At 35.8% G+C, this 18,243-nt stretch overlaps 1 protein-coding gene and 1 long non-coding RNA gene across 4 annotated transcripts in view; one reads left to right on the top strand and one right to left on the bottom strand.

The window, feature by feature from the left end:
- The window catches only part of LOC139120866 (1-phosphatidylinositol 4,5-bisphosphate phosphodiesterase epsilon-1-like), a 176,136-nt gene that overhangs the window by 152,385 nt on the left and 5,508 nt on the right, over positions 1-18,243 (bottom strand). For all 3 annotated transcript variants that reach the window (XM_070685485.1, XM_070685488.1, XM_070685486.1), the window contains exon 2: positions 10,846-10,947. In XM_070685485.1, the coding sequence (XP_070541586.1) occupies positions 10,846-10,947 (102 nt within the window). The remainder of the gene's footprint in view (positions 1-10,845; positions 10,948-18,243) is intronic.
- LOC139120868 (uncharacterized) lies at positions 551-9,064 on the top strand. The gene is made up of 3 exons (XR_011549157.1): positions 551-686; positions 3,733-3,825; positions 7,314-9,064. It is a non-coding gene; the product is annotated as an uncharacterized lncRNA (long non-coding RNA).

The following is an 18,243-nucleotide window of genomic DNA, read 5'->3' as shown; positions in this document are numbered from 1 at the left end:
TCAAATTTTGAAATTATATAAATGTAATCACACGCCCTATTTTTTGTGGACTAGCTGCTACATGCATATCCAACTGGACTTTATGAATGTGATTTTATGCTTGTTTATTTCAATTTCATTAAAGGCATGTTGACTTGCATAAAATATGAAAACTTTCTATAGATGTACCTTTCTCTTTGATTTCATTAACATCTGTATCATTCATCTGCTTACCTTAATCTCCAAAGAAACAGTAGTTACATTGGCATTCACACACAAACTCGCCCTGCTCAAAGTCCATCTGTTGACTGTTGTCAAACAACTACAACATGGCTAAAGCTACTGATATATACAATGCTATAGAATCAATGAAAACCTTCATTAGTTCATTCTGGCCGGATATGAAGGTCCAACCCAAACTTTATAATATATTTGGTAGCAGTGCAATAAACTTTTATATTAAAGTACACAGCATGGTGGGAATGTTAGAATTGAGGGGCTCCTTAGGTTTATGGAAATTGTAACTACATTAACGGCATTTATGTGTACCCTATAGCTACTGCTACAAACCACTTGACATCCTGTGTAATTCACAGTTGCCTGCCAACTCTTATTTGTCTCTTGAACAGAGGTGAGTCATAAAGTTGGCCTACAATACATGCTGTTCACTGTTACCTGCTGTTCAAAGACATTTTACAGACTCACAAGTAAGTTCAGATGACCCAGACCCCTTGAGAACAACTCAGTTCATGATTTTACATGTATACAACTTAATGATGTTTAGTCTGTATGAATTCTCAGTAGAAGAAAACAAGTTTGCTGTAAACCATGACCTTGATTAACATGACAGCAAATGTATTTGTCATTGTGTAATCCTAATCAGGAATGATTATCTCTGATACCCATCTACAGATTTGTAGATGGATATCAGAGGTGATTCATTACCTAGGTAGGTGTTGCCACAAAATATTATGTCAACTTCATGAAATGAATGATTTATTTCTTCATAGCTTTCGTGATGAATATCAAAGTAGTACAACTTCAGTAGCATCTGGATGACTTAATTTCTTGCATAAATTATGTTTTGTGTATAAGGAACGGAGACAAATGCTAAATATATGACTATGTTTTCATCTAATGTGAAGACAGCCAATTAAAGTGCATCTTAATCTCCTGTTTCCTGTGACATTGCATGACAAAATATCTAACTTCTTTTCAATATGTGATCATGAACACCAGATAAAATTGTCATGGAGCCAAAAAAAAATGTATGCTTGACTATTAATATATTGAGGGCGCTGTTCTACCAGCACAAGGTTATCAATAAATTAAATGCACTGTATGTCTTTAACTTAATAATTAAAAAGCTCTAAAACATGTATTATTAATTGGCCATCCAAAAACTTTCAATTATCAGAAACCCACATCACTTTGAGCATAAAATTCTGTGATATATATATGCCTTTTATCTTATAACATATTTATTATATGTTAAATCAGCATGTGTGCAGTCTGGCTAATATGAGAGCTCACACCAGCAATGGTAAAAAAAGGTTTTAAGAGTGCTAAACCAGGTGCCTTTACTAAGATAGAAGCTTAATGTTGAGGCAGAGATTATTCTGATTGCGGAAAATCATTGATTGGCGAAAATCAGCTTTAGAAATGATTAAATACATGAAAATAATTGCAAGAGTAGTGAAGGTGTTGAAGCTGCTTTAAGAACTGCCACATTAGAGCATTTAGCTTGCGCTTCACCAGATCAGAATAGTCATTGCTTGTCATCGGCGTCGCTTCCACTGGTAGAGCGAAGTAGCATGATGTGTACCCTTCATGTTGTCTATGCTCATGCAGGCCCTTGTGGTGAATTTCTATTCAATATTTGATTTTGCTTTCTCCTTTTTCATGCTAAAACTACAGCGAAAACAACTTTTAACATCATAGACACAAATTTCGACACAATAGAATCAGTAGTAACCCCATTTGCAGGCAGGTATACACTCAATTTGGTACAAATTGCTCCACATAGCATTCACTATTGCTTAACTTCTACACACATCCTTAATACACACACATAGACACAGATATTAAGGTATTGACAATATAGCATTTTATACACTAAGGTGTTTGATAAAGCACTTGGTGCAAAAAACTGTCTGTATAATACCTTTTTTGGGTTCACTCTTGGGGCCACTACTTTTTGTTATGTTTATTAATGATATTTCACTGTTAGACATTTCTGCAAAGCTCAGCTTGTATGCCGACAATACCAAGATCTATCGCACCATCACATCCCTCGCTGACTTTGTCATGTTACAGCAAGATCTTGACAAATTTGCTCAATGGTGTAACAACTGGAAGCTGTCACCTAATTGTAATATCAGTAAATGTAAATTTATCAGTTTTACACTTAAGAAAAGAATCATTTCCTCTCTTGATTACTCCATCAATGGTACTCCTCTTCAACGGGTCTCTGTTGTCAAGGATTTGGGCATTTACCTTACTTCCAACCTTAATTATTCTTTTCACATCAATAACATTGTTTCTAGAGCCTTCAAATCTCTTGGTTTTATTAAGCGTCTCTGCCAGCCATTCAATGACATTTCAGCAATTATTTCTCTGTATTTTGTTTATGTAAGATCTATTCTAGAGTACGGCTCTGTTGTGTGGTCACCCCACCAGCAGGGCCGGTCAGAAAAAATTGAGCAAGTACAAATTAAGTTTGTGAAATACATTTGTCGCAAACTCAATGTTCACTGCAGTAAATCCAGCTACCCATTTTATTGCAGAATTCTGAACATTCCTAAGTTATACAATAGAAGACTAACCCTTGACATGTGCTTTTTATACAAAATAATCCATTCACATTATGATTCACCAAATATTCTAAATCAAATCTGCTTTTATGCCCCCAGTAGAAATTTACGCAAGAAACCCCTTTTTAAACCAGACTTGTGTTCTGTTAATTGCAGAAAATTCTCGACAGTGCCCAGATGCATGTCTGTTTTTAATGATATCTCTTCTAAATGTAATATAGATATTTTTTCTACGCTGTGTAGTTTTAAAACTATTTTATCCACTGCAGTCATTTTAACAGTTCTCCTTTTTGATTCATGTAATAACATGTTTTTTCAATTTAATGTAACGTGTTACTTTTATGGCTGTCTTGTACATTTGTCTTGTGATGGTGTGAGTTTTTTGTTTCGCAGATCTGTTAGTGGGTTTGCCCGTTGATCTGTGTATCAAATAAAATAAAATAAATAAAAATAAAATAAGTATACTCTGACACCCTACTAGACTTGAAAACAATTCTTTTGGAAATGCATGTAAAAAGAACAGACCATAATGCATTTCAAAGTTGGTACACTGACTTCACTCTACTTCAAATTGTAGACTACCTCTCATGATAGACATTTTCCCCTGGACCAGAAGAACTAATTCCAATGACACAATCCAAACAACATTAATGCTGTATAAGCATTTGAGTATGTAGACCATTCCAGATTGATTTGAAGAGTAAATCAGTAAATATTATTTCTTATCTAATTTTAAAAGTGATTGCAGCTTGCATCATCATGTGATTCTTATGTTGCAGAATCACAGAATATCAGGCAATATCAGCATTGAGCAGACATATACACCCTGATGACAGTAAATGCGATCATTAACTGACTGATACGATCAATTTAGAAACATTGCAAAATGATTTAGCATTAATATTTATCATCTTTATCAATTTCATTTCTATTCATGCAGCTATTTCATTTAATGATGTTGAAAAGCTGTCAACTGCAGCCCTTAGAAGAACTCTGACCTTGTGAGCTACATGTACTCCACGACCCAACAATGGTAGGTACATGGATATATTCATATGGAAAAACAGGCACAATCTTATTAGAGCAAACTGTCGGTTTTCTGAAATCAATCCAGAAACTAATTAGAAAGACTTCCATCTAGGAAGTTCCAAAATTAAAATATGACAGCAGTGCAGCATATGAACATACTGACACCTATGGTGTCGACATCTCCGTGGGAAGATGATGCTGTGTAAAGTTAGCAGACCATAAAAGTTAACCACACATTGATCAGTTAGCTGTACACAGCAGACAAATCTGGGGTTTACAGTAAACAGATCAACATTATGTGAATTAAGCGAAATATATTTCGCATGCTTACACTCTGGAAAATAAAAATCAGTGACAAAACCAGCTGCTGAAAAATAATTGAAAATCATAATTCTATATTCATATATCCAACATATCATTCCATGTATGTGTCAGCATGTATTATTTTTCTCTGTGTTTTAAAGTGGACTCAGCATATCCAAATAGGGAAACTATATAATGCAACTTTATGCCTTATGGTTGCTTCCATCAGGCAAGTCTTTCAAATAATTTGTAATCTGCATATTTGTACTTTGGAGTTAAAGGGACAAAGTCGCCCATTTTTTAATGGATTTTTTTTATAAGATAATACTTATATTGTTTGACATGTTGACACATACTGATTGAATGGGTGACCATGCATATATTTGACCCTGATTTTAGACAAATGAAATGAAACCATGGCGGAAATGAATTAATGGTCATGACCATTAATTCATTTTCGCCATTAATTCATTTTCGCCATGGTTTCATGTATCGTGTCTAAAACCGGGGTCGAATACATACACGGTCACCTATTCAATCAGTATCTGTCAACATGTCAAATAATATACGTAGTATCTCGTATCAAACAAAATTCATGAAAAATGGGCGACTTTGTCCCTCCCTTTAACCAAGTCTTAGAAATACCACCACTTCACAAACTTATGTTATAATGTAGCTGCATATTTGAAGTCAGCTAGCATGTCTTAAACTCAACATTATCTTACAGATAAATATGGCACAGATTTATTTCAGAACATATCCAGCAATGCAATCACACTGTGCGGTTTCCAATTATACCTGAAAATTAGAATTTTCCCTGTGATTTTTGAAATACTGAGCAAGGGTATATGATAAATTGGTTATTGCCAAATGTTGGCTATTCCTCCAGTCAGTTCAGCCTTAATGTGTACCACCATAAATGACATTCATGCTGATACAACACAGGGTTAGGTAATATTTGGCAGTATATATAACTTTTAAATAGTACTGGTTCATCACACGTTCCACATTGGGATATTGCTTTACAGTTATGAGTTTTTGAAAATCTTGACTGTTATCTTCATCTAGTTTGTATTTGTGGATGACGTCACAGTCCCTGAAATTGTTTGAGTTGAATTTGTTTGAAAATTTGTGGCTGACCCCTTCATTATGACACAATTGACATCATTCAGACTTGGCTTTCTACAACACATGTATGTACACTGGTGGACAGTACCGGTAATAGATGACTTCACTGTTGCCAGGTTTCAGAAAATGAAGCACTTAAAACCTGTGTAAACGATAGTAGAGGTCTCTACATTGTAAGAAAGACAGACATAATATGCGTATATGTTTTTATCACACTTGCCGCAACATCTTCAATAATTTAATAAGAGCCATATTTATTTTCTATGCATCTTCTATTTCCTGTAATTTCATACAGTGACATGGAAACAAAAGAGCATCTGTTGCTATAATTGAAATATTTGTACCAGAGAGATATCACATGATGAGAAAGGTCAAATCTGATGTACGTGGAATTTGCAGCACATTTAGCATGACATCCTAGAGTGGTCGTGAAATTCTTTTAACTTTTAATGAAATATGCAAATGTTCATTGATGAGGTATCATTATAGGGACTAGAGTTTCACTGCTATGTGTGAATATGGCATAATTATTTGTTTCAGTTCAGATTATCATATTTGTTCTATTGTCATAGATTTGCCTTGAACAATAAATGTATAAAATTTGCCATGGGAAAAAATTGTTTCATAAGTTTAAAAATAATATCCCTACCGGTATATTGTTTGCCATATGGTAAAGTAAGAATAATGTTAAGGAATATGACACTCTCTTAACAGAAATTTTGTGTAGATTTGCCAACTTTCATTGACAGACAATTACAGCAATATCCTTGACTAGTCTAGCAATTTTAAAAGATGGTATTTGATCTGTACATGTAAATTACGAATATAATACCTTACAGTGTATATGTGTTTAAAATTCTCTTGCTAGAATAAAGGGCCATAGATAATTAAAATGTGGGCACAGTAAACGCAGTTTCTGTGTTTAGGGGTGAGAGGGTTTGGCTGTATTTCGATTACTGAGTGCAAAAATCACACTACATGTTTTTCTATTGCAATATCTCACTACAATATTCTATGTATCGCAAAATATCAATATATTTTCGGCGTGTACCAGGCCAGTGCGGCACGGGCACTAAACCAGCATTCTTTTGACATACATGTGGTTCAGTGCACATGGACAATAACGTAACAATCATTTTGGATACACTTAGTCTAGCTGTTTTTATTAAATTAATATATTTCATTCTTTCGTTACCTCATTGTTGAGTTAGCAGAAAATATGTCAGAAAAGGAAAGAGTTGTAGGTATGATCGTATCACAAAGATTTGGTGTGTTACTGCATTGTTAATTTGTTGCAATTTTATAGCGACAAAATTACTGATTGTAGTATGCTGATACAAAATGAGGCTTGGTTGGATTTTTCACACTTCCAAACTTTTGTTTAGAGGGGAGGAGAGAGGCCAAATGCAATTAGTTGCGTTTTACCGTGTGTATAGGTTTTAATTAGCCACAACCCATTAGATATCTGGTGGTATATCCTTATTGTCTGAAACGCAAAGTTACAACTCAATAAACGAGAAGAGAATTTGGTAACAGCAGTTCAGCTAGCCAGTGTACAATGAATAAAATCAAAGTTTGAGTAAAGTGGGTTGCAACTTAACAATTCAGCACACCAATCACAGCACATGTCACACATGTTACAAACACACAGATGAGACAAAGTTGGCACTGGCCAACTGCCAAATGGTAACTGCGACAGTAGGTCCAACACAGTTATTTGTTGGCTGAAAAATCCATATGTGATACTTCATCTACTTCAAAAATGTTCATATTGTGTTATTTTCAACTGAGTTCCAAAGACTCATCGCTGAAACATAAGTGTGAGCAACATTCTAGTCACCCTAATGGGTAAGTGGTGCTGACGTGCCCAACGTTCAGTGTGGGGTGAGTGGAATATTGCTCACTGGAATATTGACGCTCATGACGCTGTGTATTTTAAACTCGGCTGAAAATCTCACGAAATGAGCATTTTTGAAGTAGATGAAGTATAAGGTATGAATTTTGAGAATGAAAGGGAAAGATTGACCGTTAGGTGATAAATGAACTTGCTCATTTTCACAGTGAAATCTAACGCGGAAGATGACATGGCATCATCCGAGTTTGACGTACATATACAGAAGTCTAAGGGCCGAGTTGGTGCAGAGCAGTCAACAAGTAACTAAGAGATCGATGAGCTCATCGTCTTCAAGACTCTTGCCGATGTATGTTGCTGACAAGGAAACACAACATAATTTGGCAACTTGTTCCTGCATGTTTGGGAGCAGGGATACCACTACGCACTATGAGACTGCATTGTTTCGATCTGATGTTTGGATTGGTACGGTAATGCATAGTGATTGTTAGTACAAAGATTTGCCACTTCCAGACGTACGTGACGTCGTTGCCATTTGAAAGTCAGGTTACTGCTTTCCTTTGACTGTCAGTCAAACTCTTACATGTGAACAAACAGATAAGACGCTCATGATGTGTTCTCCAAGGTCACTCATGGACAGTGCGTGGCCATTGGAGCTGAAATACATGTACTATGCGATTACATGATAGGCTATTCACAGGTCACATACAACTGCATAGCAGTGCTTTTAATCAAACAATCTAAGGACTCATTTGGCCTTGGCAAGCGAAGATGGATGTACATCTGCATGGTTGAGCTTTTTCAGTTGTCGATCTACCAACATACCATACGGAAAAAATATTGTGTTGATGTTTTTCATCACTTTCCTAATTACTGTACACATATTTTAGATCAACTTATTGAATATTGACTGTAAAGATTTAAGCTAATATGCTATTTACTTTTCTGCAAGAAAAGATGATGTATGGCTGCATGGTTGCTTTGCAAGTTGATACGTACACCCTTAAAATTTCCTTCATTTACATTTCAATTTATACTTGACCAAGCAACAAAACAAGCATTTTTTCTGCATTGCACTACAGTGGAGCTATGGGTTAATATTTCATTAAATTCATGTGTGATATTGCTATGGTTCGAACATTAGCATAATGTTCTCTCTACACATGAAAAGTTGTACCTTTTCCATAGTTTCTTGCATACGTTTTCGTTCGAGAAGTATTACAACACGTTACAACTACATGTACATGTACAAACTTGGTCAATGTTGATTGCATAAAAGCAACTTTTTTAAGAAATTTAAACTTTGCCTTGAAAAATACAGGTAATTGTACTAGTACTGTTTGAAATTCTCACTTTACCTGAAAATCTGTTATAAGCTTGAAAGACATTACCCAGTTGGCATCGACACTCTTTCAAAACTGGTGTTTACTGTATGGCCATCAACACGATGGGACATAGAGGGTCCATGTTTGAAAACTCCTTATATGTTGGGTATGGTTGAAGAAATTTGAGGTTGCTGCCACTTTTTAAAAACTTGTTAAACCAAATTGCAGTCATTTAAGCTACACATCTGTGGCTTGCACCTGCACATCTGTAAATTCAAGGTACAATTATCCTATTAAGGGAGAGCTGCACCCAACAAAATTAATTTGATGCAAATATTCATTTGATTGATTAATTAATTTGTTCACCCAAGATTAAAATATTGGTTGGGTTTACCTTTTAGCTTGTCAGGCAGTTGTAAGTTGCATGATAAAGAAGTGTTAATTTATGTAAATGTATGCAAATCATCCGATTTCCTGGCTTCTCTTTTCTCCCAATTTCGAGTCAAGATTTCAAAAAAATTTAACTCCACTCTGGCTAGGTCAAATATTGTGAGATATTCACACACCATGCTCTTAAGTACTATATAACAAAATGGGTATTTTGTTTGACAATAAAGTTCTTACATTTTGAATAACAGGCATTTTAATTTTATCATGTTTTTAATCACTATTTTTGAGTGTCAGTCTTTCAACCTATGCCATTAGAAATAAGGATAATGCAAAATAAAAGTTGTTTTTTTCTACATATACTCTTTTATCAAGTGAAATATTACATTTCAAAAAATAGTATCAAGTTTTGGACCTAAATTAATTTTTATCATTAATACCAAATTGAGGTTTTTACCCCAAATATGCATCCCCTTCATCCTTTGAGTAACTATGGCCAACATATTACAGTAATTTTAGATTCTCTGCTTTTTGAAAAGGTTTCCTTGTCATCTCAGATGAGAAATATTACTGAAAAAACTGAGTTGGCAATTAATGTGCAGCAGCTCCACCCTAAATCACACTTTAAAAATCCGTGTTTCCGTGGATACCACACATTCTCTCAAGCAACCCACGCTTAGTAATATAAATTGTTCAATATTGACTTCATGCATTGAACTTTATTAATGTCATTTACAAGAACACACTGGTAATGACAAAACTGATGGTATCACAACTAAACTTTGTAAAATTCATAACAGTTAACAAATTCCACTGAGAAAATGTTTTATTTGGTTTCTGTTGGTTAGTACTGTATCCAAAGGTCAGAGAAATCTGCTTCAAAAATCTTCATCTATTCAAAGGTACATTTTGAATTTATGTCTAACATGTCATGACCATGTCAGATAACATCAGACTTGACAAGAAAATTTCTACTGAAAATGTGACAAGGTTTCTTGTATTCCATTTGCCTTTACAGATGTAACATATATCAGTTTCCTACAATTCTCAGCTATTCACTGCCTTTCGCAAATAAATTGTCACGGAATTTTTTCAATGGAGTATACAGTATGGAAGACACATGTATGTGATGTAGCAAAACTGTTGTGCAGGTAGGCTGTACCGTAGGTCATTTCACCAACCATCAAACCAGTAGATTGCCATGAAACAGATTATCTTCTGATTGCATTTCACTAATCAGTCAGACAGACATTGCCACAGCAATCTTGCTGATTTTAAACTATCACCAAGGACAAAGTTCATTCCATTTCTTAAAACCATCAAAGCTTCCCCCAACTATCATATTTAAAATATCTGTCATGATTACAAAAAAAAAAATGTAAAAAGTAAATAGTAAGAGTACATATTTCAGAAACATGCACTGATTACCATGCAGTCCTTAATAAGTATTTGAGGTTTTTACTTCCAAGTGATAACATAGTACTCGCTGGTGATGTAAACAGATTAACATAAGATCACAAATTATTGAAAACAAAATACAAGTCATAAGGTGTATCAATGTACAATTCTCATAACTGATGAAAACAATAGCAAGCATAGAGGATCGACTCAGAGGTAAACTGACATGGCCTACATAAGAAACAGTGCAGACGAGTGAATCAGTACAACACTGCATTGAAGATAATCAAACTATACAAATGGGACAGAAACCTGAAACCTGTCCAAGTCTGTCAGGTGATCTATACAACCCACATTTTTGTTATGCAGTAAACAATCAAATATCAATGTAAAACACAAATAATCAAATAATCAAACGAACTCTTCAGACTTACATGTAAGTGTTCCATCCATAGTACAGTGTACATGTTGAATGTCAACCTTGCATGAAATCAAATTGATGCATTAATTCGAAATCAATGTGTTCAGATGAAAAAGCTTTACATGTCCTTGAACATTTTGGGAAATAAGTGAGTCTCGCAGTAGAAAAGTTATTACAACTACTAAATGACATACAAAAAAAACATCCTACCTGATCAATATGTGTGTCAGTGGTGGTATACATCTTGCTGACGTTGAAGCAAGCTGTAAAAATGTCTTTGTTGAAGAGGAATTCCTCTCTTGAAATTTTATCCTGTAATGTGTTGGAAATAAAAGCATAGAATGAACAAGCCACAAATGGTGGTATGTAGACAGTATGCTGTGAACACACACAGTCTTCTGTTATCACATATCAGTGTAAAACTTGATGCTGATACGTGAACCTTGAAAAGAATGCTGAGAGGGTGATTCCATAAGCCTTGGGGGGTGTTTTATTTACACTCTAATACTGCTGAGAGGGTGATTCCATAAGCCTTGGGGGGTGTTTTATTTACACTCCAATACTGCTGCATATCATTCAATTACACCTACTTAATATATGATCAGGGTTGCTGGTAACAGCAAACAGGTTTGTAGAAGAGACTTCCCATAGAGATAATTACACTGCTCCTATTAATAACAGAGGGCAGTATCTCTGATGGATAGTTAAATCATATAAACTTATACTGTACAAAACTAATGTATGAAATATGATATTCCTATTGCTGATAAAAGCAAAGTGCCTGGTGTGTATGAAGCATCTGACAACATGGACTGGGATTGACAGGCAGTTGTGTTAACTTATACAAAAAGTCAATCTATTTTACATTTCTATCTTTCAATTTACCATGTCACAAACCACATTATATTATCATGCCCTGCCCGTCGCATTTCGATTGGGCGAGCTGAACCACGTGACTGACAACAAATACACAGTAATGGTTTGTTACCCTGAATATGAATAATAAGATTAACAACTCAAAGTATCGTAACTTAACAGCTCAAACGTAAATCATAATCACAAAATAAAATGGGGCACTTGTAGGTCAAGTTGAGATACTTTTTTCTGAAAACATCTCCGGATTTGCCAATTTTTTCCAGCACACACGACTGTGCGTCGCGTATTGCTCAGTTTCTGGGGCCCAGTTGTCGTTCGCTCCTGAAATTTTTGGAAATTTTGACGGTTTTCTTGGGTTCGCTGAGAATAGAATGGAAATAACAGACTCCGCTCTGACCATTACTCTTATTTGTGGGCGCAGGCTCGAGGAAAGCCAAATTAACGGGCTCGGCAAGCCTCGCCAGTTTATTTTTGGCTTTCCTCTTGCCCCTGCCCATAAATAAACGTTAATGGTCAGCGCGTCGCCCGTTATTTCTATAGTCTAGGCCTTACTGAATCAACAAAATATGTTTTACACATGTCTCTTCTCCCTAATCACACATTTTGCTGTTTCTGACGTAACTGTTCACTGTTTTGCCATTCATTACCCCGTGACAGAAATCTTATATCTGCAAATATCTATGTTATCTATGGTAACAATTAATTTTTTTTTCATTCCGTAATCTCGATATCACCAACTCCACATACATTTTCTTCAGACAATTACTCATTTCACCTTCTTCCCTAGAATTGCCTCTGGTCGGAATATATCATTTAACAATCAGATTAGCCAACATCAACAACTCTAACATTTTACATATATGTACATGTCTTTAATATCCCAATCTCTCTACGCTTGTTGTTGATTCTGATATGAATTTTCTTCAGATTTTTGCACTTTAACATTTGTGCATTTAACATTTATCATGTCACAGTTAGGAATTTGTAAACAATCACATTAACCAATACCATTCCCTGATTTCATTATTTGTTGACCATGACATGAATTTTCTTCAAACTTCAACAAATTACACACATTTCACCACTTTTTTTATTGCCTTTACGGTGCAAGTGTATTCTGAAACAATAAGACTTACTCAAATCAACAAGTTAATGTTTCTCTCAGTCTCCTAGTCCTTTCCTTGATCTCATAAACTGTTGATTTCAACTTGAATTTCCTACAGATATATGCATTACACTTCAATATTTGCCTTTTCAATGCCTATTGTCAAAAATGTATCCTCATGCAGTAAAACTTAACAACATCAACAAATTATACATTTCACTTCATACTACCATAATTTCAAACCGTAAATGACAGCATTTGCTGTAAAATGTATCTTTGTGGATAAAGTGAGTCAGCAAACTAATTTCTTTTGGTAGAATTCTCTGCAATACTTTAAAGCAACAATCATGGTTTCGTTGACGATAATGTCATAGGTCACTGTCAATAGCCCAGAAATTATATTCATGCAATCATCAAGCAGTTTATTTTCAAAAAGGAAATTGAAGCACAAAAACAAATATGTCTTGTCAACTTCTTGTGATATCCACATCCAAAATTCCATGGCAAATGCTCTGAAAGCTAGACAAAGAATTACCGTTTTGTAAATTATCACAGTAAGAATAAATATGTCAGTGCATGCATGTAATAGGCTGTCAGTTTTTGGCTCCTATTTGATACCTACATGAAGAGAGTGAGATATGTGTTACTGATATCTGATATATAAGAAAGGATCATGTCTGTCCAGTGTCCATTCCAAACTCAAGAACTGCTGCATCAAGTACAGTTCAATTTCAAGTACCCTTTTCAGTGTTTTTGTTAAGGTTGGGGAACATTGGTAAAATTGATTTGGGAACTCCGGTAACATTTCTGCTGTCCCCTAATCTGATTGCATTGATATAACAAGGGGAACCCCGGTAAAATGATTGGGGAACCCAGGTAACATTTACTGGGGTAACGGCCTTAACAAAAACACTGCTTTTGTTTTGCCAGTAAGATTCACCAGTTAGTGACCTGGATATTTTATCATTTTTGATAAGAAACTAGATTATATTCCTGAGAATCCTTTTATTAAAGGGACATATGCTGTAACTTGTGGCAAGTTTTTTCAGTATTCTACTTCTGTATATCAACTACCATGTCTGACCCTAATCCGTTTATCATGCTGAAATTTCGAGTATTCTTTTTGTCAACACAAGCTGTATGTGTGCAGTGATCATTGTTTATTGTTTACAAATGAATTCTAGTCCGGACTTGAATACATTTTCAACAATAACAATGGAGATTATACTCATATAGGTTGTGTCGATATGCTAAATACTTGGCATTAAATTACAGTTCAGTGATTTAATGCAGAAAGTGTGGGGAAACCTAAAAACAAAAGTTTTGAAAAATAGCCAAAAGATACAGCTTATGGAGCTTTAATTATAACAAAACTTCTCATATACGTAGTTTGAGTATGCCCTAGAAAGAGATTGAAAAACTTATGCCCTAGTAAAAACGCCATAGTAAAAACAAGTCATCATTGATGACACAGTCCCCACTTGTTAATGGGTACTTTGATTACAAGTCCTTAGAGAGGATAGAGTCCTGTTAATTAATTGGGTCTAAGATTAAGAATGAGTTCCATGGTGGTGGAAACGTAAAACCAATGTGGGCTGCCACCCTAATTACAAAAGGTCATTAAATGAGACAATAAGTAATTAATAGACAGGGTGTTGCTTTTTTGCATACTATTATAACACTGACTGATTATCAAGTGTACCACATTTCATAAACGATAACACCAAGTGTCAATGAATTGCATTACCACACTGTGAGATCAACATCCATACAAATTTTCATGTAATTGGATGAAGTGCTTCCGGACATATCACTCTAATTAGGAAAGTTCATTACATATGTAAATTAAATATTCTTTAACATAATACTGCATTGTGTCTTTATTCAATGCTAAAGCAATGTGAGCTCAATATCTGTACCAAGTTTCATGAAATTTGATGAAACCATTTCTTACCATATCAGCTTAATTACAAAATTCATTAAATATGCAAATCAGCAGTTCATTGACATGATACAACTATCTTTCAATGCACGCTATTACATCACAGAAAGATCAACATCTGTTGCATGTTTCATCAAATTTAATGCACCATTTCTAGACATGTCACACTAATTACAAAAATCCACCAAATATGGAAATTAGCAATGAATTGACATGGTACAGCTTAAGGTCTTCATACAGTATTAAAGTGGCACTCCCACTTCGTAACATTTTTTAAGTGCCAACGGTCGATATTTGACGTGGCGACTGCGTACGGATTACGAGATATCGATAAAAACATGTCATTACCCGAGCGTATTTTTCACATCCTGAAACTTTAGGAAATCCCCCGAAGGTTTGTTGTTGTGCTGATTGACGATATTCTAGGGAGTCCATAATAAGTTCGAACGACGTAATTAATTTATCTCCCACTGCGAAGACTTTAACGCCTTTACCTCAGGGAACTTTTTTTAAAACTTCTCCCCAGTTTTTGTCGTTTTCATTATTCTCAATCAGTTGTATTATATTTTTAACCAATACCACATAGATATCACTTTTTACGTGTAAAATATTAGCCGCCTCTGATGACTACATTTTGTCGTCTGCCAAACAGTTACGTGCGGTTCGATACATAGCGGCCGCCACGTGGTATGTGTCTATGCATACCACACGGCGACCGCTATGTATCAACCAAACGTAACTGTGCTAGTCACCTATGCAAATTCTGGTGGAATCAGCAAACCTTGTTTTTCGTTTTTTTACGGAGTCAGTAAGACTTGGCTTTCTCCCACGGGACATGACCGATCAATGACACGAGTGGTACAGTGGCGTACAGCAGCGTCAGCGTCGACTCGTGCTCCATAGCTTAGTTGACAAAGGCCAAAGTGCCGAACGTTCAATGTTCGGAAGCTGAATTTTGGTGGGCCACCGGAATTCAAACTTTTACTTTTTTGAGGACATGTTCTTATCGATATCCCGCGATCCGCGTGCAGTCACCACGTCAAATATCAACAGTTGGCATTAAAAGATGTGTTTTAAAAATGTTAGCAAATGGGAGTGCCACTTTAAAGTACTGAGTGATCAACATCTGTATCAGTTTCATCAAATTTCATGCAGTGGTTCTGGAGATAGCCCACTAATTAGGAAAGCTCATTAAATATGCAAAATAACACATAATTCACATAACGCTGCTAACTTTCTTTGTAAACTTACGTGAGACTATGCGCTAAAGATCTGTACCAAATTTCATCAAATTTGCTGCAGTATTTCTAGACTTGTCACCCTAATTACAATAATTCATCAAATATGCAAATTAGCAATTAATTGATGCAATACTGACTCTGTGCTATCAGAGTTGTGTGTGACAAACATCTTTACAAAGTTTCAACAAATTTAGTGCAGTCGCTTTAGAAATAGAGCTCTTTTTCAAAAAGTCATTGTCAATGACATAGTCCCTGCTTTTTTAATAAAATGTCCGTCACACAGCCATATTAGATCTGATCACAAAAAAAATTGACTTGCATATGTATAACATAACCACGCACCACGCACGAACGAACGGCCATGACCAAACCTAAAAGTCCCTCAAGACAGTGGGACAGTGGGGACGAACAAGGTTCTCTTAAAAATACCAACATGTATGTGACTGAGTTTGCTTCATACAGATACAGATCATATTAACATCGACTATTAGTGCTGATTGCAAATGTCATTTTTCTATCATTATTATGTAAAAATAAATATTTGTCCACATGCAATGAGATGCAATTATCTAATTTTTCTCAGCAAATATTTATGAGTACTAGATTATTTCTGATAATTTATTAGATAATTGCATCTCTTTTGGATTTGAATTACTATTACACATGAGAATGACAGAATTGTGCTTGCACTACAAAAGCCAAAAACCCTTGCAGCTATATCTGCGTATTCACTGTTGAATGGTTTTAAGGGACCCTATTGGACAAGTACAAGACAACGTCTTATGTTCTGTTCATGTACTGCAAAGGCTATCCAGTAGTGCATCAACATCCAAGATAGCATTCCAAGCTTCCATTGCACTATAAATTGGAAGGAAAATTATTGACACTGCATGAAAACAGTCAATACTCAGCCCATTTGACACCCCAGTCAAAAATGTAAGATGTAAATAATAAGGTTATCATGACATTGGTGGACATTGTATTGGTGGAGTGCATCGCCCTCCGCTTCACGTAGGGTCGCCATGCCAATTTCCTTGTGCATCCTTTGCCATATTTTCGTAACCTCATAATATGTGAGCACTTTATCATAGTGGATACCAGGCGCTATACAAATCTTACTTATTTTTATATCATAATATTATGTCATAGAATACAACTTAGTAGTCCATGACCCGAGTAGATTTTTGGTAACATATTTGGCGGAGAAATGCTCCGTAACTTTCCTGAAAAGCCAAGAATCTGTAGTTTCAGAAAAAGTTTTGGTGGACATTCAAGTTCACAGAGTTAACGCCGTGACTGAAAACTATTACCATAGTAACAAACTTGTAAATATTGGAAGTTTGTGATTTAACAAGGTGAACCTCCTAGTCTATGACAAACCTTTTTAGCGAGACAAGGTCACATGGCCAAAGCCTTCAAGCTTGTATTTCTTTCTCCTAAATACACACATCAAATATAATCTACATTGAACAATTATGGATACAAAACACATCATATTTATCACAGTCAAAGGTAATTACAATTCTTCGGCAATTTGGTTGTGAGTTTTATCTACTTATCTTTGCGACAGAAAACTATGGGAGCAGAGTACACCATGGCGGCAAAGTGAAAAACCCAGGCCTAGTCGGGCCTAGTCGGGCCCTCTAGGTTGGTGATCTAAAATTTAAAGCGAATTCAAACACGTTGGAAATTCCCACAGAGACTGAGTTTCACGAAGCTACATTATGCCTCAGCTGGCCCTGTCGCAATGCCAGGGATCGCTGCCAAAATTAATCATTTTGTGTACCCTCGATTGATGATTACTTTTTTGCCACCGAACACAGAATATAGTTTGTGCAGGTTCGATTTTGCTTTTCGCTATTATTTGTTTTATTGAAATTCGTGCGGCGAAATAGCCACTTGCAATTTGCATCGATCGCAGCCTGCCATGCCTCCGCAAGCGCAGGGTTGATTAATTCTCTTCTGGGTTCAAGCAGACTTTGCATCGTGACGATTCACATTTGCTCAACATGCTTGATGTCCCAGGACCGTTTTCTCGAACGTACGTAGCGTGGGGCCGTTCGCGGAGCATGGTGTTGTGCGCTGAACATGGAAGTATTTACGCATATACAAACTAGTTTTCTGTCAAATAAAAAAGATATTTCCGAGAATTAACCGCACATGTTGGGGTTAATGTCTTTCCTTGCCGTTCTCTGCCCACTTTTAGACAGTATAATAACTGTAAACTTGGACATGCCTAAAAGCATATGGGATACATTCAGATAGGCGTATTGATATGTTTACATGTGTAACCGTGGGCGATCTACTAGCAAGGGCGCACAAATGAATTCACTTTAAATTTTAGATTGCCAACCTAGAGGGCCCGACTAGGCCCGACTAGGCCTGGGTTTTTCACTTTGCCAACCATGGCAGTGAACGGGGAAGTCACAGGCACTCAACTCAAT

Source organism: Ptychodera flava, chromosome 20 (genome assembly GCF_041260155.1).
Source record: "Ptychodera flava strain L36383 chromosome 20, AS_Pfla_20210202, whole genome shotgun sequence".
NCBI lineage: Eukaryota > Metazoa > Hemichordata > Enteropneusta > Ptychoderidae > Ptychodera > Ptychodera flava.
This window is presented reverse-complemented; position numbering and strand designations above follow the sequence as displayed.